The sequence below is a fragment of the Canis lupus genome, chromosome 30, assembly GCF_011100685.1.
Source record: "Canis lupus familiaris isolate Mischka breed German Shepherd chromosome 30, alternate assembly UU_Cfam_GSD_1.0, whole genome shotgun sequence".
NCBI lineage: Eukaryota > Metazoa > Chordata > Mammalia > Carnivora > Canidae > Canis > Canis lupus.
The window spans coordinates 39,156,877-39,180,661 of NC_049251.1; the positions used below are offsets into that span (position 1 = coordinate 39,156,877).

General features: G+C 64.6%; 1 protein-coding gene across 7 annotated transcripts in view; it reads left to right on the forward strand.

The window, feature by feature from the left end:
• Window positions 1-19,152, forward strand: part of LINGO1 (leucine rich repeat and Ig domain containing 1) — a 69,017-nt gene extending 49,865 nt beyond the window's left edge. For 5 of the 7 annotated variants that reach the window (XM_038581051.1, XM_038581052.1, XM_038581048.1 and 2 more), the window contains one exon: window positions 16,315-19,152. In XM_038581051.1, the coding sequence (XP_038436979.1) occupies window positions 16,327-18,171 (1,845 nt within the window). In that variant the 5' untranslated portion in view covers window positions 16,315-16,326 and the 3' untranslated portion in view covers window positions 18,172-19,152. Of the gene's footprint in view, window positions 1-344; window positions 414-2,453; window positions 2,601-16,314 lie in introns of those variants that run through there. The other 2 variants (XM_038581050.1, XM_038581047.1) reach the window with 2 other exon arrangements.
• Window positions 19,153-23,785: the final 4,633 nt, after the last annotated feature.

Here is a 23,785-nt window from a genome sequence, read left to right on the forward strand (position 1 = left end):
GCCGCACCAGGAATAGCCCCCGCCCCCGCCGCCGCCCCCCTGCGGGTCTGCGCCCGCCCCGCGCCCGCCGAGCCTTTACGCAGGAGCCCGAGAGCGTCTATTCCTGTCGGGCTGGTGGGAGGCGCGCGGGGGGCGGGAGCGCGGGGAGGGGCCGGGCCGGGGCGGGCTCCGTTAGGGGCGCGGACACCTGTGCCGCCTCCCCGCCCCCCGCCCCCCGCCCCCCTGCCCCCGGCCGGGCGCCCCCCCGCGGCGAGCCCGGGTCCGTCCTCCCGTCGCGGGGGCGCAGCGCCTCGGAGGGCGGCGGGGGCAGGAGCGGCGGCGCGCACCTGCCGGGGGCGCTCGGGCGGGGCCGGCGATGGACGCGGGGCGGCGGGGAGGCCGCGGAGCGCCCGGGATCCGCTCGGCTGGAGCAGGTTCGTGCGACTCTCCGGGTGCGCGCGTGGGGCTCGGCGGCCGGGGCGGGGCGGGGCGGGGCGCGCTGTGGGGGCGCCGGGAGAGGCCCCCGAGGTCCCGGGCTTCCTTCGCCGCCGCCGCCGGAGCGCCCTGCCCCGGCCCCTGCCCCGACCCCTCCCCCTCCCCCCGACCCCCTGCCCCGACCCCGCTCGCCCTACCCGTACCCCTATCCGTACCCTAACCCCTACCCCGCCCTTACCCCGACCCCATACCCCTACCCCCTACCCGTACTTTTACCCGTACTTCCTACCCCCTACCCGTACCCCCTACCCCGGCCCCATACTCCCTACTCCCCACCCCTACCCGTCCCTTACCCTGTACCCCTTACCCCTACCCCGTAGTCCCTACCCCCACCCCTATCCCTTACCCCGACCCCATACTCCCTACTCCCCACCCCTACCCGTCCCTTACCCCGACCCCGTACCCTACCCCTACCCCCTACCCCCTACCCGTACCCTTACCCCGGCCCCATACTCCCTACTCCCCACCCCTACCCCTCCCTTACCCTCACCCCGTACCCTACCCCTACCCCTACCCCCTACCCGTACCCCCACCCCGACCCGTACCCCTCCCCCGCCCCCGCGGGCCGACCACCGCAGGGCGCCGTGCGCTAGACTGTCCGGAGTGGAGGGGGGCGGGGGGCGGGGGGCGCCGTCATTGGTGGTTTTTCCGACCAAGTTAACTTAGTGCCGAAGGGCATCCGCTTCGGGGGGGCGGGGCGGGGCGGGGCGGGAGGGGTGAGGCCCCAGGGTGCGAGTCCCGGTGCAGCCCACGGCGCCGGGGGTCGCGCGCGTCGGCCGGTCCCGGAGGATCCGCCGCCCGCGGAGACGGCCCCTCCCTGGGCCCGGAGCCCCGGATCAGCGGGAGGCGCGCACGTGGGGTCCGCCGTGCCCGCCCCGAGGCTGCGCGCTGCCCCCTGCCGGCCTGTGGGTGCAGCGCCCTGGGCCCGCGCGGGTCGCGGCGGCGGCTGCCCCCTGCGGGGCGGGGCGGGGCTAAGGGGGCGGGGCCGGGGCGCGGGCCGCAGGGGGCGGGGCCGGGGCCGGGGCGCGCGAGCCGCGGAGCCCGCGCCCTCCGCTGGGCGCCCCGGAGCTGCCCCCTGCGCCCTCGGGGCCCGGGGCCGGGGCGTGTGACCCGCAGGCGCCTCGGCCCGGGGACACGGGGACGGGCGCTCCGGGCCTGACCCCACGCCGTCCTCCGAGCATCCGCGGCCGGGGGAGCCTTGGCCGCTGTCGGGCGCGTGTCCGCCCCACGGCCGTGCGCACGGACCTGCTGGACACGTGCGGACACACTCACGTGCTCACGCGCACACGCATGTGGCCGCACGGGAGGGCGCGTTCACACGTCCACACGCAGGGAAGCGCGCCCGGGCCTCGGAGGGCGCGGCCGCTGCCCCTCCCCGCCGCTCCCCGCCGCTCCCCGCCCCGCTCCCCGCCCCCGGGCTCCGGGCCCGCGGCCGCGCCTCCTCCCTCCCCTCCCCGCGGCCCCTCCTCCCTCCCGCTCGCTCGCTCCTCGCGCTCCCTCCCCGCGCCGCGGCAGAGCGCGCAGCCCGGGCGGGAGCCGGTGCGGGCGCAGGAGCGGGAGCGGGAGCGGGAGCGGGAGCGGGAGGGGAGCGGGCGGGCGGGCGGCCCCGACCCCGACCCCGGCCCCGGCCCCGGCCCCGGCCCCGGCGCGTGCGGACCCCCCCCCCCCCCGCCCTCTCCCGCCCGGGGTCGGGCAGCAGCATGCGCGCCCGCTGCCCGCCGGCCTCAGCCCCGGCCCCCGCCCCCGCCCCCGCCCCGCTGCGGAGCGCGCCCGGCCTCGACCCCGGCCCCGGCCCCGGCCCCCGCCCCAGCCCCAGCCCCGGCCCCGGCCTCGGCGGCTCAGGCGGCGGCGACCCCGGCCCGGCCCGGCGCGCGGAACCAGGCTCGGCCTGAGCGCCCCCGCCCGCCCCCGCCCGCCCCCGCCCTCCGCGCTTCATCCCGGCCCGGCCCGGCTCCCCCGCGCGCGGCGGACGGACGGACGGACGGACGGACGGACAGACAGCGCCGCCGGGCGGAGGTGTGGGCCGAGGAGGAGGAGACGGGGAGGGGGCTGGGCCGGGGGAGCCGGCGGGGAGACATGCGGCTGGTGCCCGAGCCCAGCGGACGGACGGCGCGCCCGAGATGCAGGTGAGCGCGGGGCCCGATGCGGAGCCCCCAGGCCCCCGTGCGTCGCAGGCCCGACCCCCTCCGGCCTCAGACCTGAAGCTCCTTCCCCTGCCGCCGGGGTGTTGGCTGGCTGGGCGCGCAGCCCCGGAGGGCACCCCTGCACCCCGCACCCCTGCCCCCGCCCGCCAGGCCAGCGCAGCCCGGCCCGGACGGTAAGCCCCTGCCCAGCGGGCGCCGCACCCCTCCTGGGTCCTGCCCGGGGTGGATGCCGGTCGGGGACCAGTGTTCTCCACGGGCTCCGGCCTGGGCACCGTCTTCCTCCCCCCGACAAGGAGCAGCCCCTTTCCTGCCCTGGCCCACGGGGAGGGAGGAGAGGGGAACCGGGGGGTGAGGAGGGTGCAGGGGACGGAGTTGAGGTTGTGGAGGACTCGGGAACCCTTCAGGGGCCTCCCTTTGTCTGTCTTCAGCCCCGCTTCTCACCTCCTCCTGTCCCACTTTTCATTCTGAGGCTGCCGGTGGGAGGTGGGAAGCAACCGAGAAAAGGGAGGTGAGAAGGGAGCATCCAGTTCCGCCTCCCCACCCTCTGTGAGGTGGCCCAGCAACCCCCCCCCAGGCCGTGCCCCTCCAGGTGGCTTCCACCGTGAGGAGGGGTGGGGCCAGGCCCGTGGGCAGTGCCCCCTGTTCCCACCCTGGGTCCCAGCCCAGCCCCATCCAGCCCTGGCTCTGCTGAAGGCATCCCCTTTGTTCTCCGAGGTCCTGGGCTCAGGGTGGGGGAGAAGGGGCATGTGGGAGGTGCCCTGGGACTGCCGGAGGCCCTGAGGTGGGAGGCACCACCGTCTGGGCTGGCCCCTTCCCTTCCGGCCCAGCCCACCGTTGGTCCTCCTCTGCTTGGTTTGGGCAGCCGGCCGGCCGGAGGTGCACCTGCCCACGGCTCTGGGCTCAGCCCTGCTGGTCATTATGCCACCAACACTGCTGCCTCCCATGCCCGGGGAGCAATGAGCCAGGGCATCCGGGCGGCAAAGCACCCGGGGCTTCCCCACATCCAGCAAGGAGTGCAGGTGAGGGGAGAGAGGGTCACGGGTTCCCAAATCCTTTGTCCTTATGTGGGATCTGGTCTGCTGGGGGACAGCTTGCCTGCTTCCTCCTCATTGCCTGAGGCAGGAGAGAGAGGATAAAGTGACAGAGGGGAGAGGCCAGGAACTCCTAGGAACCCAGGCAGGGACTCCTGGCAGCACCCGCTTGCCTCAATGCCTGCCTGGAGGAGGGCTTAGCAAGGGTGAGGGCAGGCTCACCGAGATGTGCTTGCTGTCTCTGTCCCCTCCCCCGCCCCCTGCCAATTTAAGTGTGAGGTGGGCCTTGGGTAGGGCTTGGTCAAGGCTGCAGTGCTCCCCAGGGCCCAGAGTTACAGAAGGTCCTCAGTCCACCGGTCCAGATTTTGGGGGTCCAGATTCGTGCTCAAGGCCCAGGAACCTTGGCTTGTGGGGAGAGGACCCTGGGTGCCTAGAGGGAAGTGGAGAGGCTGCTCTGCCCCTTGCATAGTAGTCAGCTGCTCCATCCCCTGCCTCTGACCACCCATGTTTTTCTTGCCTAGATACTGTTTTCTAAAACTCAGAATTTCAGAGGGACACCAAGAAAAACCAAAACCAGAGAAGACCCAGAAACCTCTTGTGTGTGGGTCTTTGTTCAGCATAAAGCCAGACAGGATCCCTGGTACCAGTGATGGCTCATCTGCTGCTGTCTCCAGGTGCCCACCAGAGCAAAGGGCCGGAGGATCACAGCTGGGGCTGGAGGAGCGAGGCGGTGCGGGGTGATTTATGCAGGGTCCCATGGAGGCTCGAGGCAGTGTGTCCGATGTGGAGCTAGTGACAGCCAGGGCGGGGAGGCAGTGGACGATGGTGATTTCAAAGTCAGAGTCTTAGCCTGCTGGCCGGGGTCTCTCCGTCCTGCTGTCCTCTGCATGGCACTCTATGGAAAGATGGTGCCTTCCAGCTCCAGGGCCCCTCCCCCTCCTCCCAGTGGTCACCCAGTGATGGCTCTGTTTTCTTCCCACCAGTTCCCCTACCTTCCCACCAGTTCCTACCACCTGTCTTGGTCCAGCATCCCTACCCAGAGGCCCTCCCCCTCCTCTTCTCCCTGCCTCTGCTCAGGGAAGCCTTCCTGATTGCTCCAAGTTACTGACCCTCCTCCTCCAGGCACCCACAGTGAAGAGCCACACTGGTTTGGACCTAATATTGTGCCAATTATTCATGTGCTAATTCTACACATCCTGGACCAACTGTCTGTTCAGCTCCGGACTAGGCCGTTTTAGGGCTCCCATGGATTGCCTTGAATGTTCAGCCCTGGGGAATCACGTACCCACCCCCGGGGCTCCCCTGCTTGGCCCCCTGGATAGGGAAGGTGCTGGGAGGCACTGGGGAGCAGTAGTTGGCTGGTAGCAAGGACCACCTGGAGGGGACTCCATATCCTCAGCCTGTGTGGATGGACAGAGCCAGGTGACACCAAGGATGCCCCAGGTAGGGTACTTGGTAGCACACCCAGGCCCTCAGAGAAGGATTGGATTTGTTTGGGGAGGCTGAAGTAGTCAGAATTCTTCCAGAAAGAGAGAGAGAGATTTGCGGGTCCTGAGGTAGTAGCAGACTTTGCAGAGACACAGAAAACGGGATTCCAGAATCGGGGACAGTTCTTTGTAGAAACAATGTGTGGTGGCAAGGCACGTTCACGTCCAAATGCATTTGAGGCATTGATACCTTTGTTTATGGAATGAATGAATGAATGAATGAATGTCCTTGGGTGCTGTGGGTCTGGGAGAGCCACATACTGACAACAGTGTCTCCCCCTATGTACTTGGTTCCTCTGATGTCACTCTACGGTGAACTTGTTGAGTGTGACCCCTGGAGCCGGATGCCTGGGTTCAGACCTTGCCTGGTTACTTAACCTCCCTGGGCCTCCGGCGGCTTCTTATCCATGAAGGGAGGATAGCAAGGTTGTTGACCTGTAGGCCCAGCGGGACAATTTAGTATGCAAATATATGCAAAACATTTAGAACAGGGCCTAGTACAGAGTAAGCTCTCAGGAAATGCTAGCTACTTGTAACTTTTTTTTTTTTAAGATTTTTATTTATTCATGAGAGACACAGGCAGAGGGAGAAGCAGGCTCCATGCAGGGAGCCCCATGTGGGACTCGATCCCCGGTCTCCAGGATCACACCTGAGCCCCCCCCCCACCCCGGGCTGCCTTAGCTACTCGTAACTTCTATCAGTGATGTGTTCTCAGTCTTCCCCCCGGAGCTGGTACAGAGATTTGATTTGATAGCTGAGAAATCTGAGAGAGCCCGACAGGTAGACTGACTCGCCCAAAGTCCCCAGCTCACACGCTCCGTCTAGAAGCCTTCCTCGGTCTCCTGGGGTTCAGAGCTCGCTCACCTGGGTGTGGCCTGGGAATGGATTCACGTATTTAGCATTAGTAGTAATAACAGTATTACAGAGGCAGCAGCGCCACTCCGCAGCGTGAATACTAGCGCTCCGATAGTGGTGCGCGCCTCCCGTGCGCTTCCCCTCACTTTATTCCTTGGTGGCTTTCTCTGAGGCAGCCACTATCCTAATTATCGGGTGAGCATGCCCTCGCCTTTCTAAAATCGTGTCTTTTAATATATGGAAATTGCTCAGTTTGGGTTACTTTTGAACTTTGTCAGAAGAACCTGAAACTGGCTGCAGCCCTCTAGAACTTGCTTTTTTTCCTCCTCCACCGTCATATTCCTAAGCTTTGTTGGTATTATGGCAAAGAACGGTAGATGTAGTCTGTTTTTGCGGGTATATAATGTTCTGCTTGGGTTTTTTTTTTTTTTATGTTCTGTTTGAACAGTGTATTTATCATTCTTGTGTTGATGGATATGTGGGTTGCTCCCTCCAAACCATGCTGCCGTGAACCTTCTTGCCCCGTCGCCTGAGGTGATGTGCAGGAGTGGCTCTGGGGCATCTGGCTAGGAGCGGAATTGCTGGGCCGCAGGGCATGTTCATATTCACCTTTACTAAAAGTGTTTTCCAAATGAGTCAGGACCATTTATGCTTCCTGAGCAGGGGAGTGGTGTCCCCAGTGCTCCCCCCGCCCTTGCCAATGCTCGGTGTGGTCAGCCTTCTGGGTTTTACCAATTGATTGAGTGTGAAATGGTGGTACATTCTGGTCTTGATTTGCATTTCCGGGATTCAGGGTTTCTGATGTAGGAAATGGGGATTGAGATGGGCAACAGCCAACGTGTAACAGATGCTTAGGAAGCAGTTGTCCCTTCTGTACCTCAGCATCCCCCGTTAGTGGGGGTGCTGTCTCGACAAGCCCTGAGCTCAGGGATGGGCAAGAGCAGTCAGGAGGACCCCCCAGGGATGGGGGGTGAAGGAAGAGCAAAGAGAGATAAAGTCCTGCACAGTTGGAGCCAAAGAAACCCCAGTGGTTCTGCCTTCACCCCCAGGATGGGCAGGGGCGGTGCTCGCTTGGGAGAGGGAGCGAGCTTGTGCTTCATTGTCTTAATAACACATGGCCTCCTGAAAACCCTGTCTCCACACCCTGGGGTCTGGTGTGGGGCTTGGCCTGAGGAGTCCTTAATCAGAGTTTGGTGAGCTGGGGAATGAATACTGGATGAGACAAATGTATTCCCACCTCCTTGGGGAGTCCTCCCTGACTGCTCTTGCCCGTTGAGTGGGTGAGGGCTGGCTGAGCAAGGTAGCTCCCGGGCGTTAGCAGAGTCCTCCCGGGAGGCCTCAGGACCCTGCGTGCCCCCAGAGGCCGAGAAGCTCGGGGCTGGCAAGGTAATTTGGAGCCACTCTCTCTGCCAGCTGGTGCACCAACGATTGATTCCAGGCCGCTTTCCCCGCCCGGACCTGGGCCCCTGGAGCTAGTTAGAGACGAGCGACAGGGCTGGCGGAATAATTATGCCTATTTCATGTGACACCCAAATTGATTGCCGCCAGGGTGACATTACCAGGGCATTGTTCCTTGTCTCCAACCTCTTATTACATGTTATTAGGGTGTGTGGTGTGTGTGTGTTTTTCTATTTTTTCCCCTTTCAGGGAATTAATCTCTCTCTGCCACCTCCTCTGCTTCCCTCTGCAGAGAACCTGCTCGTGTCTCTGTGAGGGGGTGGGGGCCCGGCCAGCATGCTTCCTCTGCCTGGCCCAGGGGGGGAGCCCAGTCCTAGTAGGGCTCTCGGGAGGGCCGGCCCGGCCGTCTCCAGTCCCTCTACTTAGGTGTGCGGTGGAGGGGTCTCAGAGCTGAGAGGGGCCACCGAGGTGTGGTCCTAGCAGAGGGGTTCCCCTCCGGCGTCAGTGATCTGCTCTGCTCTGCTTGCATACCTCTCGTGGCAGGCCACTCGCCCACTACTACTAGGGCAGATCTTCCATCCTGAACCGTGTGGTCTTCCACTTGGTTTCTCGCACTGAGCTGAGTGGGCCTCCCCCAGGACTCCGCCCGTGGGCTTTGACTCCACCCTCTCTAGCCAGCATCGGGCTCTTTGCACTCTCTGCCTTGGGACACCCCTAGAGATTTGCAGAGAGGCCACCCCAAGCCTGGGCTGCTCATGAACAGGCAGCTGGGTAAAGGCATCGATTGTGCCTGAGAAGAACATAGCACTCACCCACGTCTAACCAGAGGGCTTCGCCACCTTGACTCTGATCTCCGTGTACGGGTTGGATAAATGGGTTTCGGCAAGGGGTTGGCCAAGATCCACTTGAGCAGAGAGGGCTTTGACTAGTCTGTGGCGGTGGAAGGGCAAGTGTTTTTATTTATGGTTTCCCCGTCCATGTTATAAAAAACTCGCTGGACCTTGATTTGGGATAATCTGGGGGTTGCTCTTATATCTCGTCTTTTTGAGGCAGAAATAACTCAAACCTTCACTTGTCCCTGATCTAGCCCCAGCACGGGATCCTGGCGGCACGCTGCGGAGAGAAGGTTCTGGCTGCAGCCAAGAGGCTGGGCTTCCTCTCAGGCCCTGGCCCTGAGATGCTGTGGGACCCAGGGACGAGGCCCTGATGTTCTCGGGCCTTCCGTCACCTGTGTGATGGTCTCTAGGGTTACCCAGCCTCTGGAGTCAGGCAAGCTTAGGGACCTCGGGCAGGTGAACTAATGGCTTGGAGCCTCAGTTTCCCCATCCACGAAGTGGGGTATGTGATGAGGGTGGGTGAGGTCCTTCTGCAAAGCACTCAGTGTGTTTCCTTCCTTCTCTTGACCTCTCTGCCCCCAGCTGCGAGAGGGCAGCGAGAGGTCTGTCCTCCCCTTTTCTGGAGGGGGAGTTTCGAGCCCCAGACATGAAGCCGCGTGCCCGTCAGCCACCCTACAGCTTAGCAGGCCCTTGAACCTGCCTCAGAGAAAGGCCCGATGCGGGTCGGAACGGCCGGGCTCCAACCGCCCCGGCCCAGCCCCAGCTCCGCCCTTTGTTGCTGCGGGACTCGGGGCCGCTGCCCCTCCTCTGTGCATCCGTCGCCAACCCTCGAATCTGTAAAACAGGGAGAATGATACCACCCTAACGAGATTGTCGCGAAGGTGAAACAAGCTCATGTTTGCAGTCACACCCTGCGAGCTGTGTGACCTTGAGCAAGTTACGGGACCTCTTTGTGACCTTGAGCAAGTTGGAGAACCTGTTCGTGCTTCTGTTTTTTACCATCTGCAAAACGGGGGTAAATAGCACGTCCTACCTCGACCAGTCATGTTGGGAGAAGTGAATTCTGTACGTAAAGTGCTTAGAATGATGCCGCACGCGAAAGGCCGTCATTATCCTCGCGATGCTCCGTCTCTGGCCTTCCCCTGCGTGGCTGTGTGGCTGCTGGAGTGGGGGGGCGGCGCCCTGGCGGGCGGGGGGCGGGGGCTGGCTGGTTTCCAGGCCTCCAAAGCCTGAGATGGGCGACCTGAGCTGTCCTCAAGGTAGAGGAGCCCTGAGGACTGGGGGAGGCGGGAAGGTGAGAGGAGGTCTCCAGGCACCTCCCACGCTGGCCCAGGTGAGGGCTGGCGGGTACCTTCTTGCCCCTTTGAGCCTAGGTTGGCCTTTTAGACCTGGGCAGAGGTGGGAAGGGAGCTGTAGCGGCCCAGACCCGTGTTTTCCTTGCGCATCCTCAGGCTACCACATGGGCACCTGCCCCCCCGCCCCCGGTTCTGGGACACCTGCCCCTGAACACCTGCCCCCCCCTCGTCAGTCTGGGACACCTACCCTCCTGGGCACCTGCCCCCTCCTCCTCGGTCTGGGACACCTGCCCCTGGGCACCTGCCCCCCCCCTCGGTGCTGGGACACCTGCCCCTGGGCACTTGCCCCCCCCCTCAGTCTGGGACACCTGCCCCTGGGCACCTGCCCACCCCTCCTCGGTCTGGGACACCTACCCCTGGACACTTGCCCACCCCTCCTCGGTTCTGGGACACCTGCCCCTGGGCACCTGCCCTCTCCCTCCTCAGTCTGTGGCACCTGCCCACCCCTCCTCGGTTCTGGGACACCTGCCCCTGGGCACCTGCCCACCCCTCCTCGGTTCTGGGACAGCTCCCATCCAAGGAGGCGTGCTGTGCACTCAGGTGGGCTCAGCACAGACAGTACGGAAGCTTCCTAGAACCAGTGCTCCCTCCCACCTCCCTTAGGACAGCTCCTAGCCTCCTAGCTGGACTCCTAACCTCAGAGCCAGCCTGGGAAGGGCAGCCAGGGCCCAGAGTGGTCCAGGACTCACCCGTGTTCAGAGAGCAGGGCGGATGCGCAGGGTGCCCGGACTGGACTGCAGACGTGGGACCTGTGGGCCCAGTGCCCTCCGCCCACCCAGAACTGGCTCTTCTCCGCCCCACCAGGCCGGCTGCTCCTGGAGGCCAGAGCCTATATATAGAAGCCTTTAAACACTAAGATGCTTTGACAATTAAAATTCATAATTTATCCCGAAGACGGCCTGGAGCTGTGGGCTGGCCGGAAGGCTGGCCGCTCCTGAGGTCAGCTGCCCCAGTGGGGTGGGCGGTGGGGCGGGTGCCTGCCCAGGGCCACGCAAGCAGCAGGCGGCCCCACTGCGCCCAGGCGGCACCCTCCGACCTGGCTGCCGCTGAGGGGCCCGGCGAGCACCCTGGGGAGAGGCTGGAGTTGCCCAGCACAGCTGAGAGCCGGGCTGGTGGCACTGGGCCCGGCACTGGGCCAGGCGGGAGGAGGCAGCAGGCAGGCACGCCCACACAGCCCCCCACCGCACGCACAGGCACACCCATGCGGGCACACGCACACCCTGGGGGTCCAGCAACTCTGCCGGAACCAAGAACAAGAGGAAAATAAAGAATCCTACACGACAAAGGACGTGACCTCAATTTTCTTCCAGGTTGATTTTTTCCTCCCTGTGGGGGCAGCAGCAGGGGGAGGAGGAGGGAGAGAGGGAGGATGGGCCAGGGCGGGTGGCCAGCCCAGGAGGACGGACACAGAGGCCCTCCTCTCAGGGCTCCCGGCCCTCCCACCCCTCTCCCACCCCCCCTGCGGGGGGCAGCCCCTGCCCAGTTAGGCTGACCCGGCCAGTTCCCCCATTAGCAGCTCACTGCCAAGGGTTATCAGCCATTCACACCCCAGCAGGGAGCGGCTCTGGAAGGAGCCCAGGATGGTGGATTTGGGATCCGATTTGGGATCCGATTTGGGATCAGAGAGAGCAGTTAAGGGTCCCTGGATGCTCTCCAGCCCTGCGGAGCCTGGGCTCAAGTGAGCCGCAGCCTCCTCCAGGAAGCCCCTTGGGTAGAGCCTGGTCGAGGAGCAGCTGTGTCAGGAGCTGCCCCAGCACTCGTGGGACGGGCCCTGCGCTGGGAGACACGGGGGGGGGCCGCAGAAACTCCCGCGGGGAGAAGGGAGACAGGTGCAGAGTCCTCAGACCCCGCAGATGCGGGAGGCTCTGGGCGGTGATCCCTTCTTAGCTGGATTCCGCAAGCTGAGTGGTCAGTCCTGGGTTCGTGGCTCGTGATGGGCAGCCCCCCACCTCTGCAGGACGGAGGCCCTACCTGGGTGACCGTGGAGGGCTTCCTAGGCAGGCTTCACCCCCACCCCATCGAGCCCGTTGCCTGCTCCCAGCTGCCTGCTTCCCACTAACACCTCGTCAGTCTCAGGAAGTGGATGCAGGGGACCACGCTCTGGCCTCAGGCTGGTGGGGACTCGGGGACAGGGCAAGTCTGAGGACTGTGTCGGGGCTTTGGTCACCCTGCAGGGGTCCCTTCCCCTTTGGAGTCGGACCATCAGGCCTACCTCGTGGGGCGGTGCTGATGCTGAGGACTCGGGCCTGCCGAGTGCTTGGGGCCTGGTGGTTGAGTGTGGGCCAGCCTCGCCCGTCCTCCCCCACCCTTGCCACTGCTCCCCTTCCTTCCTCCTGGGCCCCCCTCCCTCCTGCGCTTCTGCTCATCAGCGCCCGGGCAGGGCTGAGCGGTCCCTGCTCCTTCCCTCCTGCTGCAGCCCCGGGGTAGACACGAAGCTTGGCAGGACAGGACCAGGACGTCGTGGTGCATGGTGCACGCCTGCCTCATTTCCACGGGGGCGACAGCCCGCCACGGGCGCTCAGGTCACACACCCGGGCTGCCACCCGAGGCCCTGGGCCCAGCGGTGGCAGCGGGCGCCTCCGTGCAGGGACCCCCCGCCCGCGTGTGCTGGGGAGCCCCGTGCTCCCTGGGGAGCGCCGAGTGGGAGCACCATGACACGCTGATACTATAAACTGAAAATAACTTAACCTCCCGTCCTGCATCCTGCGCTGCAGCCGACCCCAAATCAGGTGCGAGCCCGGCGGAGGCGGCGGCGGGCACCGGGGACATCATCCAGTGTGTTCAACACTCACGGTTGAGGAAGGGCTTTTGTGGGGCCTGGGGGCAGGGCGCTCACACCTCCCAAGGCCTGGGGCCGGCCCTGGCCCTGCGCCTCCAGGCCCGTTGTGCCCGCCCCTCCCCGTGGGTCCAGAACTCAGAGCCCGTGGATGGACTTGGTGCCTAGGCCTGAGGGCGAATGAATTCCATTTGGGAAGCCCTAAAAGTGGTTTAAAGACACGTTTTTTGAACATGGCCTGGGGAGGCGCAGTGCCCCCTGGCCTCCCTCCCCAAGCCCACTCGCAGGTGGCCCCAGGCCCCTCCTGTCCGCCCCCCCCCCCCGCAGTCACCCGCCCCATCCTGAGCCCCTCAGGGGACGGCCCCACAGTGAGGCCTTTCCCCTAGATCCTTCCAGCCCCGGTGGAACTCCTCACCAGCCCGACCAGGTTTGAGAATCTTGGCTTTCTAGCTGGGGAAAGTCCGTTTCTGTCGTGGGCTCCCTCGGGGAGCCTGGAGTCCTCCCCTCGCCGCAGAGTGCGGGGAGTAGACCGGGGAGGCCCGGCCTCGCTGAGGTCACACGGTGGGGTGGCCGGGAACCATGTGGGGCCAGTGTGGGGAGCCCCGGGTCCTGCCCCGGGACCACTGTGGGGCCAGGGATTCTCCGGCTGTGCCGGGGTCCGAACACTGTGCCCGGGCCTGGCTCCTCCGCTGGCTGCCCACCTGCCTGCCTTGGACGTTTATTCCCTTTGTATTTATTGGTCCAATTTTTAAACTCCTGCCCTTGTGGGAAGCCCTTCAGGGGGCAGGGATCCAAACTAAAATGCTGATTAAAATGCATAAAACACTTCTCCTTTGCAAGCACAGGGCTAACCAGCAGGACCCGCGGCGCCGGGAGCGCAGGAGCAGCACGTTGCCCGCTCAGCAGTTGGGGTGACCCTGCAGACGCGGCCCCGTCCGCCCCGAGACGGCAGCGACCCCGTAGGGCTGCTAGAGGGGAGGCTCGCCGTGTGCCTGTGTAGCTGCCGCGCCGGCTGGGGCAGGCATCCTGACCGCTCCCGGCCTCAGTGTACCCCCGGAGGGACAGTCCGCATGAACAGGGTGAGGGATGAGGACGTGCCCTCCGGGCGGTCTTGGTCCTGCGCAGCGGGACCTGTTCTGAGGGTCTGACTGCCAGGTTGGGGGGGGGGGGACGGCGGCCACGCAAGGCAACGCCAGTCAGCTTTTCCATCAGTATTTGAATTCTCACCGCCCACTCAGGGGCCTCGGCCCTGCAAAAACTCTAGTGGACACCCTGTGGGGTTTTTTAAGATTTTATTTATTTATTCATGAGACACAGAGAGAGAGAGGAAGAGAGGCAGAGACACAGGCAGAGGGAGAAGCAGGCTCCATGCAGGGAGCCCGACGCGGGACTCGATCCCAGGACCCTGGGGTCACGCCCTGGGCCGAAGGGAGGTGCTCAACCCCTGAGCCACCCGGGTGTCCCTACACCCTGTCTTTCAAAGAACATCCCAGGGGCTGTTCTGTGAGACAGAAGCACCCACGGCTGACCCAGGATTATACGTGGAGGCGCAGCGCCAAGTGCAGAGGCTTGCGAGCATATTTCCTTCTTTGTTCTGGTTGCCAGGAAGCTCACCCCTCCACCATTACGCAAGACGTCGTGGCATTCTCTCCTCGCGGGCTTCCTTTATCTTTTTATCATCTTGTGGCATAACATCTTCTGTCAATGGGCCCAAGTTATTTTTAGAAGGAGGGATGTGCTCGATAGCAGTTCCGTGATGTCGCTAAGGAGCGTAAGGAGCCTCCGTGTTATAGGAAGGGGAAGATTTCTGACTGCGTGGGCTACGGATGGCTTCACTAAGAAGGTGGCCTTTGGGAAAGGAGGTCACGAAGGCCGCTGGGCCTAGAGGCCGGGAGGGTTCTCCAAAAGGAGGTGGTGCAGAGCCAGGAGCAGCTGAGGACACCTGGGCAGCCTCACGGGGCAGACTGGTGGGAGGCAAGGCGGTGGCGGGCTGAGTGCCTTATTCAGCCCCTGGTGTGTGCGGGGCTTCCCCACATCTCTGGTGGCCAGTGCCCCCCACCCCAGCCTCCTGCAGCCCCCGCTACGCCCACCGGCCCGGCCCTGAGCTGGACGCTGGGAGCCCCACCTACGTCTCCCGCCCCCCACCCCACCCCGAGCCAGCCCAGCTGCCGGCCCAATTACTTATTGATCGCCTGTCAGGATGTTTGCTTTCCTGGTGGCTCACTGGAGCGTGTGTGACTGTTGAAAATGGCCTGGTTGGGGGGCGGGGGGGAGGCTGAACCACGGAGCCTGGAGAGGATGAGAGGGGCCCAGGGCAGGGGGGCCAGACAGAGCCACTGGGGATGACAGGACCTTGCAGATGCCAGAACATGTCAGTGACACCCAGAGCCCTCTCTGGTTAATCAGTCACCTAGTCGATCAACTGGAGAGCACCTGTCAGTCCTGGGAGACCGCTGGAGCCCCAGTGGCCAGAGCTCTGGTCCCAGGTCCACCCCCTTCTACAGGCTGGGTGTCCTTGGGCAGCCCCGATGGCCGGGGGTAGAGCTGTGGGGCCCCCCTTCCTGCGGTGAGCCCCCCCTTGGCACCATGGGTGTGGGTGTGTGTTCCAACTATAGTCCGGCCTCTGGAGACCATGTGACCCAGGCCCTGCAGCGTGGGGGAGTCCAGACCAGCCCTGCTGCCCCCTGCACACCCTGCTGGGCCCGTTCTCCGCAGGACGGAGCAGAGGCAGGGATGGGGGGCAGAGCAGCCTCTGAGCCCAGCTGGCAGAGGGTCACGGGGGCGGCCCCCGCACACCCCTTGTTTACCCACCCGCAGCCTGTACCTGCAGTATCGCCCGTGTCACCGCCACCCAAGCCCCGTGTCACCTCACAGTCCAACCCCAGCGCCTCGTGGGCCGGACCGGCTGTGGGGGGCCATGGGATGCTCCAGACCAGCAGCGGCCCGGGGCCGGGGCTCTGGGAGGAGCGTGACCCGAACCCCAAGAGACAAATGAAGGCTGGTGGTCCTCGGAGAGGAGCGCGCTTCCCGCCGAGGGTCAGAAAAACCTCCTGGGAGCGCTGGATGCTGGGGTCTCGGCAGCAGGCGCAGGGGCGCTCCGGGAGGAGGGGCCGCGGGGGCCGAGGCCTGAGCTCCGGGGCCTGGGCGGGTCATGCTGGACCCAGAGGAAGGGAGAGGTCGGGGGACTCCGCAGGGAGGCACCAGGTGCCCGGCTTCCTGGCCGGGGTGCCCTCTGCTGACCCGGAAAGCCCACCAGGGAGCAGATTCGTGGCCACGGACAGGTGCCACCGGGTCGGCTGATAGCCTGGGGCTCCCGGGTGGGGGCTCGGGCGGGGCTGGCGAGGAGAGGGCCGTGGTGTCTGTGCCCGGGGAAGCGGAGGCTGACGGGGTGGCCCCAGCAGCTCGGGGGCCCCGGCCTGGCAGGTGGGGGACCAGACCTGCTCCTCCTTAGGCTCTTCTCGGAGGCTTCAGCCTTTGAGCCCCTCTGATCCCCTCTGTGAGCCCCGAGGGCAACTCAGCAGGTCTGGCTTCATCCCTGTGAGCGCTGGGGGAAGCTGAGGTTCAGAGGGTGGGTGGGGTGGGGTGCATTCAGAGGGGGTGCGTGCATGGATCACGTCGCCAGGAAATCATAAACCATGAAGGAGGTGCCGAGGCCAGGCTCCTCCTCCGAGATGCCCCTGCAGCGAACCCCTCAATCCCGGGGATGCTGGGGAAGTCCTTTTGGGGGGGGCTCCGGGCAGGGTAAGGAGCATGGGGGAAGCAGCACGGCAGGGCAGGAGGCCTTGCGGCCTGGGCATCCGGGCCTCACCGCGGGGTCGCAGCCGGTGCCCTGAGCCACTGTGGAGCGGCAGCTCTGTACGTGTGCCAGGGACATCCTGACGGGGTGGGGGGCCCGGGTGGGGCCAGCCAAGCACCGTCCTCTAACCACCCCGTGTCCTGTGCTTGCTCCCGGCTGCAGGTGAGCGAGAGGATGCTGGCGGGGGGCGCGAGGAGCATGCCCAGCCCCCTCCTGGCCTGCTGGCAGCCCATCCTCCTGCTGGTGCTGGGCTCGGTGCTGTCAGGCTCGGCCACCGGCTGCCCGCCCCGCTGCGAGTGCTCCGCCCAGGACCGCGCGGTGCTGTGCCACCGCAAGCGCTTCGTGGCGGTTCCCGAGGGCATCCCCACTGAGACCCGCCTGCTGGACCTGGGCAAGAACCGCATCAAGACGCTCAACCAGGACGAGTTTGCCAGCTTCCCACACCTGGAGGAGCTGGAGCTCAACGAGAACATCGTGAGCGCCGTGGAGCCCGGCGCCTTCAACAATCTCTTCAGCCTGCGGACTCTGGGGCTGCGTAGCAACCGGCTGAAGCTCATCCCCCTGGGTGTCTTCACGGGCCTCAGCAACCTGACCAAGCTGGACATCAGCGAGAACAAGATCGTCATCCTGCTGGACTACATGTTCCAGGACCTGTACAACCTCAAGTCGCTGGAGGTGGGCGACAATGACCTCGTCTACATCTCGCACCGGGCCTTCAGCGGCCTCAACAGCCTGGAGCAGCTGACCCTGGAGAAGTGCAACCTGACCTCCATCCCCACCGAGGCGCTGTCCCACCTGCACAGCCTCATCGTCCTGAGGCTCCGGCACCTCAACATCAACGCCATCCGGGACTACTCCTTCAAGAGGTTGTATCGGCTCAAGGTCTTGGAGATCTCCCACTGGCCCTACCTGGACACCATGACGCCCAACTGCCTCTACGGCCTCAACCTGACATCCCTGTCCATCACTCACTGCAACCTGACCGCCGTGCCCTACCTGGCCGTGCGCCACCTGGTCTATCTCCGCTTCCTCAACCTCTCCTACAACCCCATCGGCACCATCGAGGGCTCCATGTTGCATGAGCTGCTCCGGCTGCAGGAGATCCAGCTGGTGGGCGGGCAGCTGGCCGTGGTGGAGCCCTACGCCTTCCGCGGCCTCAACTACCTGCGCGTGCTCAACGTGTCCGGCAACCAGCTGACCACGCTGGAGGAGTCCGCCTTCCACTCCGTGGGCAACCTGGAGACGCTCATCCTGGACTCCAACCCGCTGGCCTGCGACTGTCGGCTCCTGTGGGTGTTCCGGCGCCGCTGGCGGCTCAACTTCAACCGGCAGCAGCCCACGTGTGCCACACCCGAGTTCGTCCAGGGCAAGGAGTTCAAAGACTTCCCGGACGTGCTCCTGCCCAACTACTTCACCTGCCGCCGCGCCCGCATCCGGGACCGCAAGGCCCAGCAAGTGTTTGTGGATGAGGGTCACACGGTGCAGTTCGTGTGCCGGGCGGACGGCGACCCGCCGCCCGCCATCCTCTGGCTCTCGCCCCGCAAGCACCTGGTTTCGGCCAAGAGCAACGGGCGGCTCACAGTCTTCCCCGACGGCACGCTGGAGGTGCGCTACGCCCAGGTGCAGGACAATGGCACGTACCTGTGCATCGCGGCCAACGCGGGGGGCAACGACTCCATGCCGGCCCACCTGCACGTGCGCAGCTACTCACCCGACTGGCCCCATCAGCCCAACAAGACCTTCGCTTTCATCTCCAACCAGCCGGGCGAGGGAGAGGCCAACAGCACCCGAGCCACCGTGCCTTTCCCCTTCGACATCAAGACCCTCATCATTGCCACCACCATGGGCTTCATCTCTTTCCTGGGCGTCGTCCTCTTCTGCCTGGTGCTGCTCTTTCTCTGGAGCCGGGGCAAGGGCAACACGAAGCACAACATCGAGATCGAGTACGTGCCCCGCAAGTCGGACGCAGGCGTCAGCGCCGCCGACGCGCCCCGCAAGTTCAACATGAAGATGATCTGAGGACGGGGCAGGGGGGCAGGGGAAGGGGCCTGGTCCTCAGTCCTTGCCGCCTCCTCCCTCCGCACACGCTCCGTCCCTCCCGCCCTCCCTCCCCCGCCCCTGCCCCCTCCCCACCCGCCCTCCTTCCACCAGGACCTCAGCCGCCCAGGCCCGGGGACCCCGCTGCACAGGGGCACGCATTGACAGACTGGAGGCGGAAGCTGACAGGCCGACACGCACAGTCAGTAATTCAATAAAAAAAAGTTACGAACTTCCTCTGTAACTTGGGTTTCAATAATTATGGATTTTTATGAAAACTTGAAATAATAAAAAGAGAAAAAAAAAAACTATTTCCTATAGCTAGTCGGAATGCAAACTTTTGACGTCCTGATTGCTCCAGGGCCCTCTTCCAACTCAGCTTCTGGTTTTTCTCTTCCTCCCCCTCCCCCCCTCCTCCTCCTTCTCTTCCTCCTTTCTCTTCTCTTCCCCTATGGGGAGGGATCACTCAGGAAAACAGGAAAGGAGGTTCCAGCCCCACCTGCCCGGGCAGCTGACACTAGCGGGCAGGGGGCGGGGGCGGGCCCAGCCCCAGGCTGGCTGTTTGCAGGGAGCAGGTGAAGGACACAGGGCTGCCTGATGGGGTGGGGGCCCTCGGCCAAGCTGCCAGGAAGCACCGCTGCCGGGGACTGGGGGCCTGGCTCGGGTGTGGCTGAGACTCTGGACAGGGGCCGGGGTCCTCCTGGAGGACGGCACAGTCGGTGGAGAGAGCCAGGGGCTGGAGGCAGGACCCGGGCCTAACTTCTGGTCCCCGCTTTGCCGCTGACTTACTGTGTGGTTTCAGACAGGTCGCTGACCCTCTCTGGGCCTCAGTCTCCACATCTGTACAAATGGAAACGTGACTCCCTGCCCTGCCTACCTCACAGGGCTGTTGTGAGGCATTGATGAGATGATGTATGTGAAACACTTTGTAACCTGTAAAGCGCTGTGCACATGTGTGGGTGACTGCTCTCATTATGGTCATTATTCTCTCACCGTGGGGAGTGGGGCTCAGGGTTGGGGACATCCCGGGGGAGGGCCGCTCTGGGGTCTTTCCGAGGCCCGTCTCAGAGCAGCGCCCCAGCCTGGGGTCGGGAGAGTCGGTTTGGGAGCGGGATCCGCAGCACTAGAGCGGACCCAGCGGGTCAGAAGCCGCCCTGCTTGTTCGCTCCAAATCGAGCCGCTGCGAACTCAGCCCTGGGAAGGGCTGCCCCGGGTGACACGGTGCGAAGGGCCAGCTCGGTCACCTTGTAGCTTCCCTGGATCTGTGGGCCCGGCTCGAGAAGCTGGGGCCCTAGCTCGGCCGGCACTTGGGGCGCTCGCCGCCGTCTCCAGAGGCCGGGAGAGCCCCGCAGGCCTGGCTTCTCCCCTCCACCCTTCCTCTTGTCCTCGGGGTCTCCGTGGATGCAGCCCCACGGCGGGCTGAGCCTGCCGCCTGGTGGTCGTCAGGTTCGGGGGGATCCAGCCGCGCAGGGTCGGAGCGGCACACAGCGAGCTGAACGAGGAGGGGAAGCGGTCGGGAAGCCAGCCCTCCGCAGTGAGGCTTCAGAATGCAGCTCCTCCGGTCGGGGCTCGTCCGGGGCACACGTGCCCAGCCTGAGCCGGCGTGGCCCGGGCAGCTGCATGCCTAGCGTATTCTGAAGCAAGCGTGCCACCCTGGTGAGGCGGCACGGTGAGTGGGTCTGGCACGGAGCTGGCCCTCATCACCCAGTCACTCATCATCCGATCCCCACAGGCCCCGAGAGCCAGCTCTGCCCCGGGCTCCCAGCTGATGCGGCCACACCACCCTGGCTCCCCTGTCCCAGCAACCACCCCACGGTGGTCCCGGGCTCCAAGGAAGCCTCAAGCCCTTGGAACTGTGGTTTTATCCCCTGGAACAAACGAGAGCGTCTGCCGTTAGGATTCCGGAGCGTTGCTGTGGAAAAGGTTGATGGTCCTTGGGGAGCAGCCTAGACTAAGTGGTCTAGGCTCCGGGGATTGCGGTTGGATCTGGGTTCCAGGTCCTCTCTGGCACTTGCTGGCTGCTCGGGATTGTTACTTGACCCAACTGACCCTCAGTCTGCTGATCTGTCACGTAAAGATGATCTTCCTACTTTTGGCCATCGGGATGTCACAGGAAGGCGCGCAGGTGCCCGTTGATGCCGTGGTACCTGGCTCCCAGTCAGCCCTCTGCGGTGCTGTGGATCGCTGTCCGGGCCAGTCTGGTGCAGATGCAGACTGAGGACCGGAGAGGGCGGTAGCTTATCCAGAGCCACACAGCTTCCCAGGGCCAGGACCAGGGCGTGGGAGTTCCGGGCTCCTGGAGCCACAGACTCCTAAGCCCTGCTTCTCTGGCTCAGGCGTGGGGACCCCCCACCTGGCAGGAGAACGCTCTGGGGAGCACAGGAGCAGGGACGGGAGTCCTTGGGCTCATACTGAGCAAGAGGCCAGTGGCATCACGTGAGGCTCCGCGACCCTGACAGGCCTGCTCAGCTCCAGAGGGGCAGGTGCACAGGCTGCCCGCGGCCCCAGCCCACGTCCGCGGGGGCACCGTTCTCCTCGGGGGCCTGCCCGTGGGACTGTTGCTTGACCTCTGGGAGGCCTGGGGCTTCACTGGCTTCCGGTAAGAGCAGGAGGTGCAAGGGGCCAATTAATTCTTGGCTGCTGCGGGCAAGAACCGGACCTCAGGAAATTCAAGGACACGAGAGAATCGTGAGGTGGTTTTCAGACAGGACAGAGTCCCTTGGGGGAAGGCGAGTGCCCAGGCGGGGGCTGCGGGATGGGGCCTCCGCCTGTTCAAGACAGCAGTGAACTCCGGTGCCAAGAGCCCCGCCAGCCAGAGGGGGAAGGGCCTGGCAAGTCGGGCTGGAGAGGCTCTGTCCTGGCCTGGCAGCCGGACGGGCAAAGGCGAGCGGCGGCCGTCTCTGCCCCGACCGTGTGGGGCCTGCACCCAGCAGGGCGCCAGAGCCGAGCCCGGTGGCCGCGGCCCACGCCAGTGGTGCAGGCGCCTCGGCCCATGGGCGGCGGCGGGAGGCCGGGCTCCATGCTCCTGGGGAGAAGGCGGAATACTGAGCCCTGGAGTGCGGCCTGCTTCCCGGACCCCGACACCAGGGGCGGGAGCCCCAGGCCCGCTCCTGCACGTGAGGCATGCACGCTCAGAGAGGGGGTGACAAGACGGGGAGCCGACCCCCGACGAGCAAGTGGGCGCGGGTGGGGCCGGCCCCCAGCAGGCTGATGGCTGCCAGCACCTGGGCACCGCCGACGCCTCCCATCCCCGGGGCAACCCCCACGGGGGAGAACCTGGGGCTCAGAGACGGGAAGTAACCCACCCAGAGCCCACAGCAGAGTGATGCTGGGGCGTGGGCTTGGAGTCAGGCGGACCTCGGTTCCAGTTCTCCCTGGGGGTGGGCGACAGCTGTTTGGGGGCCCTGATTACCACCGTTGGCAGCCTGGCATCCCTACGGACGAGCAGGGCAGGAGCGGTCGAACCCAGGACTGGGAAGGAAGGAGCCGTGTGGGCGGCAGTGGGGAACAAAGGAGCTGGAACCACAAACGAGATTGGGGTAGAAGCCAAGCCTGGTGATGGCCTCTGATTTGCCCTTGAAGGCCTAGGGGCTCCTGTGGAGGGTGGGAGCTGACCCCAGGCCATCACCGCTGATGCGCGGGACGGAGAGTGGCCATGCCCGGGCCCTGAGGACAAGGCTGCACGTGCGCGTGTTGGCAGGGGTGGAGGTCACAGGGAGCAGGGGTGAGGGGTCGGAGGAGCAGCAGCGTAGACCCTGGCTGGTGGGAGGAGTCTGGGGAGACTTGAGCCTTTTAGGGCCTGAAGTCGAGGTTCATGAGGTATAAGGAGCAGGGGGCAGCACAGGCCATCTGGAATGAAGTGATTTATTGGGGCCCCCACAGAACCCGGTTCTACGGTCCATCACCTTTCCTGCCTCTCCCCGGTTTGAGGCCCTCTGATAACACAGCGTTAAAAGTCACCCCAGCTCCAGCCTCCTTCGGGGACTGGCTCACTAGGATCTCTGAGCCCTTCATTCACGCTCCCTGGAGGAAAAAATCTGATTGGCCACCTGCCGGCCAGTGGCTCCTCTGCCCTAAGTCAGGTGCTCGTCCCCTTATCCAATTGGCTGAGCCCAAGGAGCTCAGCCGCCCGAAGCCAAGTTTGGGTGAAGATGTCGTGGAAAGAGCTAAGGGATCGTATCGGTTATTTACAGCTACACGACAACCACCCCAAAACCTAGTGGTTCAAAATAACAACAACCATGTGTTTGTTCCAATCTGCAACCTGGAGAGAGGCAGCTCATCCTGCCGCGCGCGGCGCTGATGCCGGAGGCTTGGACGCCCAGCCTCGGCGGGGGAGGCCGCAAGGGCCGGGGGCCACTCTGCCTCTTGACTTCGCGCGACGTCTCCAGCAGGCTGGCTGGGCTCTTTCACGGTCGCTCAGCTCTTCAGGACGGCCACACCGAAGCCGCCAGGCCTCTCGAAGCCTTGGCCAGGAATCAGGGCGAGTCGCAGGCCCTCCTCGAGTCGAGGGGCCGGAGGACAGCCCCCGGCTCTTGCTGGGAAGAGCTGCAAAGTCACAGGACACAGGGACATGCAGGATGCGAGGGTTATTGCAGCCACTTGTGGAGCCTCCACAGGGACCTCAGACGTGCCTTTGTTCTCTTAGGAGCCACGCACTGGCGCAGGGGCCCCTACAGTTGACCCAGGAGGAGGGAATCAGTGAGCAATGCCGACTGCCCTCCAGATGGACGGCCAGCTGGTAAGAGCCGGGACGTGAACCAGGCTTGCTGCCCCGGGCCAGAATCCTTTGGAGCAGAAGCAGGAGGCAGGGCCCCCGGGGGGAATACGGCAATACTGATAATAATTACTGTTTGCAGGCCAGACGCTTCCCCTACATTGCCCCCCCCCTTTTTTTAAAGTAGGCTCCACACTGGGTGTGATGCCCAACACGGGGCTGGAGCCAGGACCCTGAGATCAAGACCTGAGCTGAGGTCAAGAGTCGGATGCTCAGTGGGCTGAGCCATCCAGGCGCCCCTCACCTATATGGTCTCCTTGAATCCCACCAGAGGAGGTTCTAACATGCTCCGGTTTCAGGTTCAGGGAGAAGTTACTGCCCGGGGCCCACCACCCGCTGGGTGATGAAGCCCGGATTCGTACTCAGGGCGCCAGGACCTTGCAGCAGAAAAAGTACCAGCCTGGACCCCTCACGGTGAACCACCCCCGACTGCGGCTTCTCATCACAGGAGGTGGCACCACCACACATCCCCTCCTGTGGCCGCCTTCCTCTGTGGGCCGGGATGAGTCAGGAGCGGACCGTGTGCCGTGGCGCAGGGGGGTGAGTGCAAGGGCCCTGGGTACCAGTCAGTACCCCCGCCCGCCCACCAGCCCCCCGTACGCCGGGCATCTCTGTGGGACCTGGAGGCCCAGCAGCCTGTTCTGAAGACCTGCGGTCTGGCCCTGGCACCTCCCTGGTGGGGCCTAAGGAGGGCAGCCATGCAGCATGGCCCAGCGGGGTCAGGGCCTTCCCCTGGGTGCTCCAGCTCTGACTGCTGAAGGAGTTGATTCTCAGCCTGTAAAGGGATTTACAACCTCCCCATAAACCTATTATGGCTCA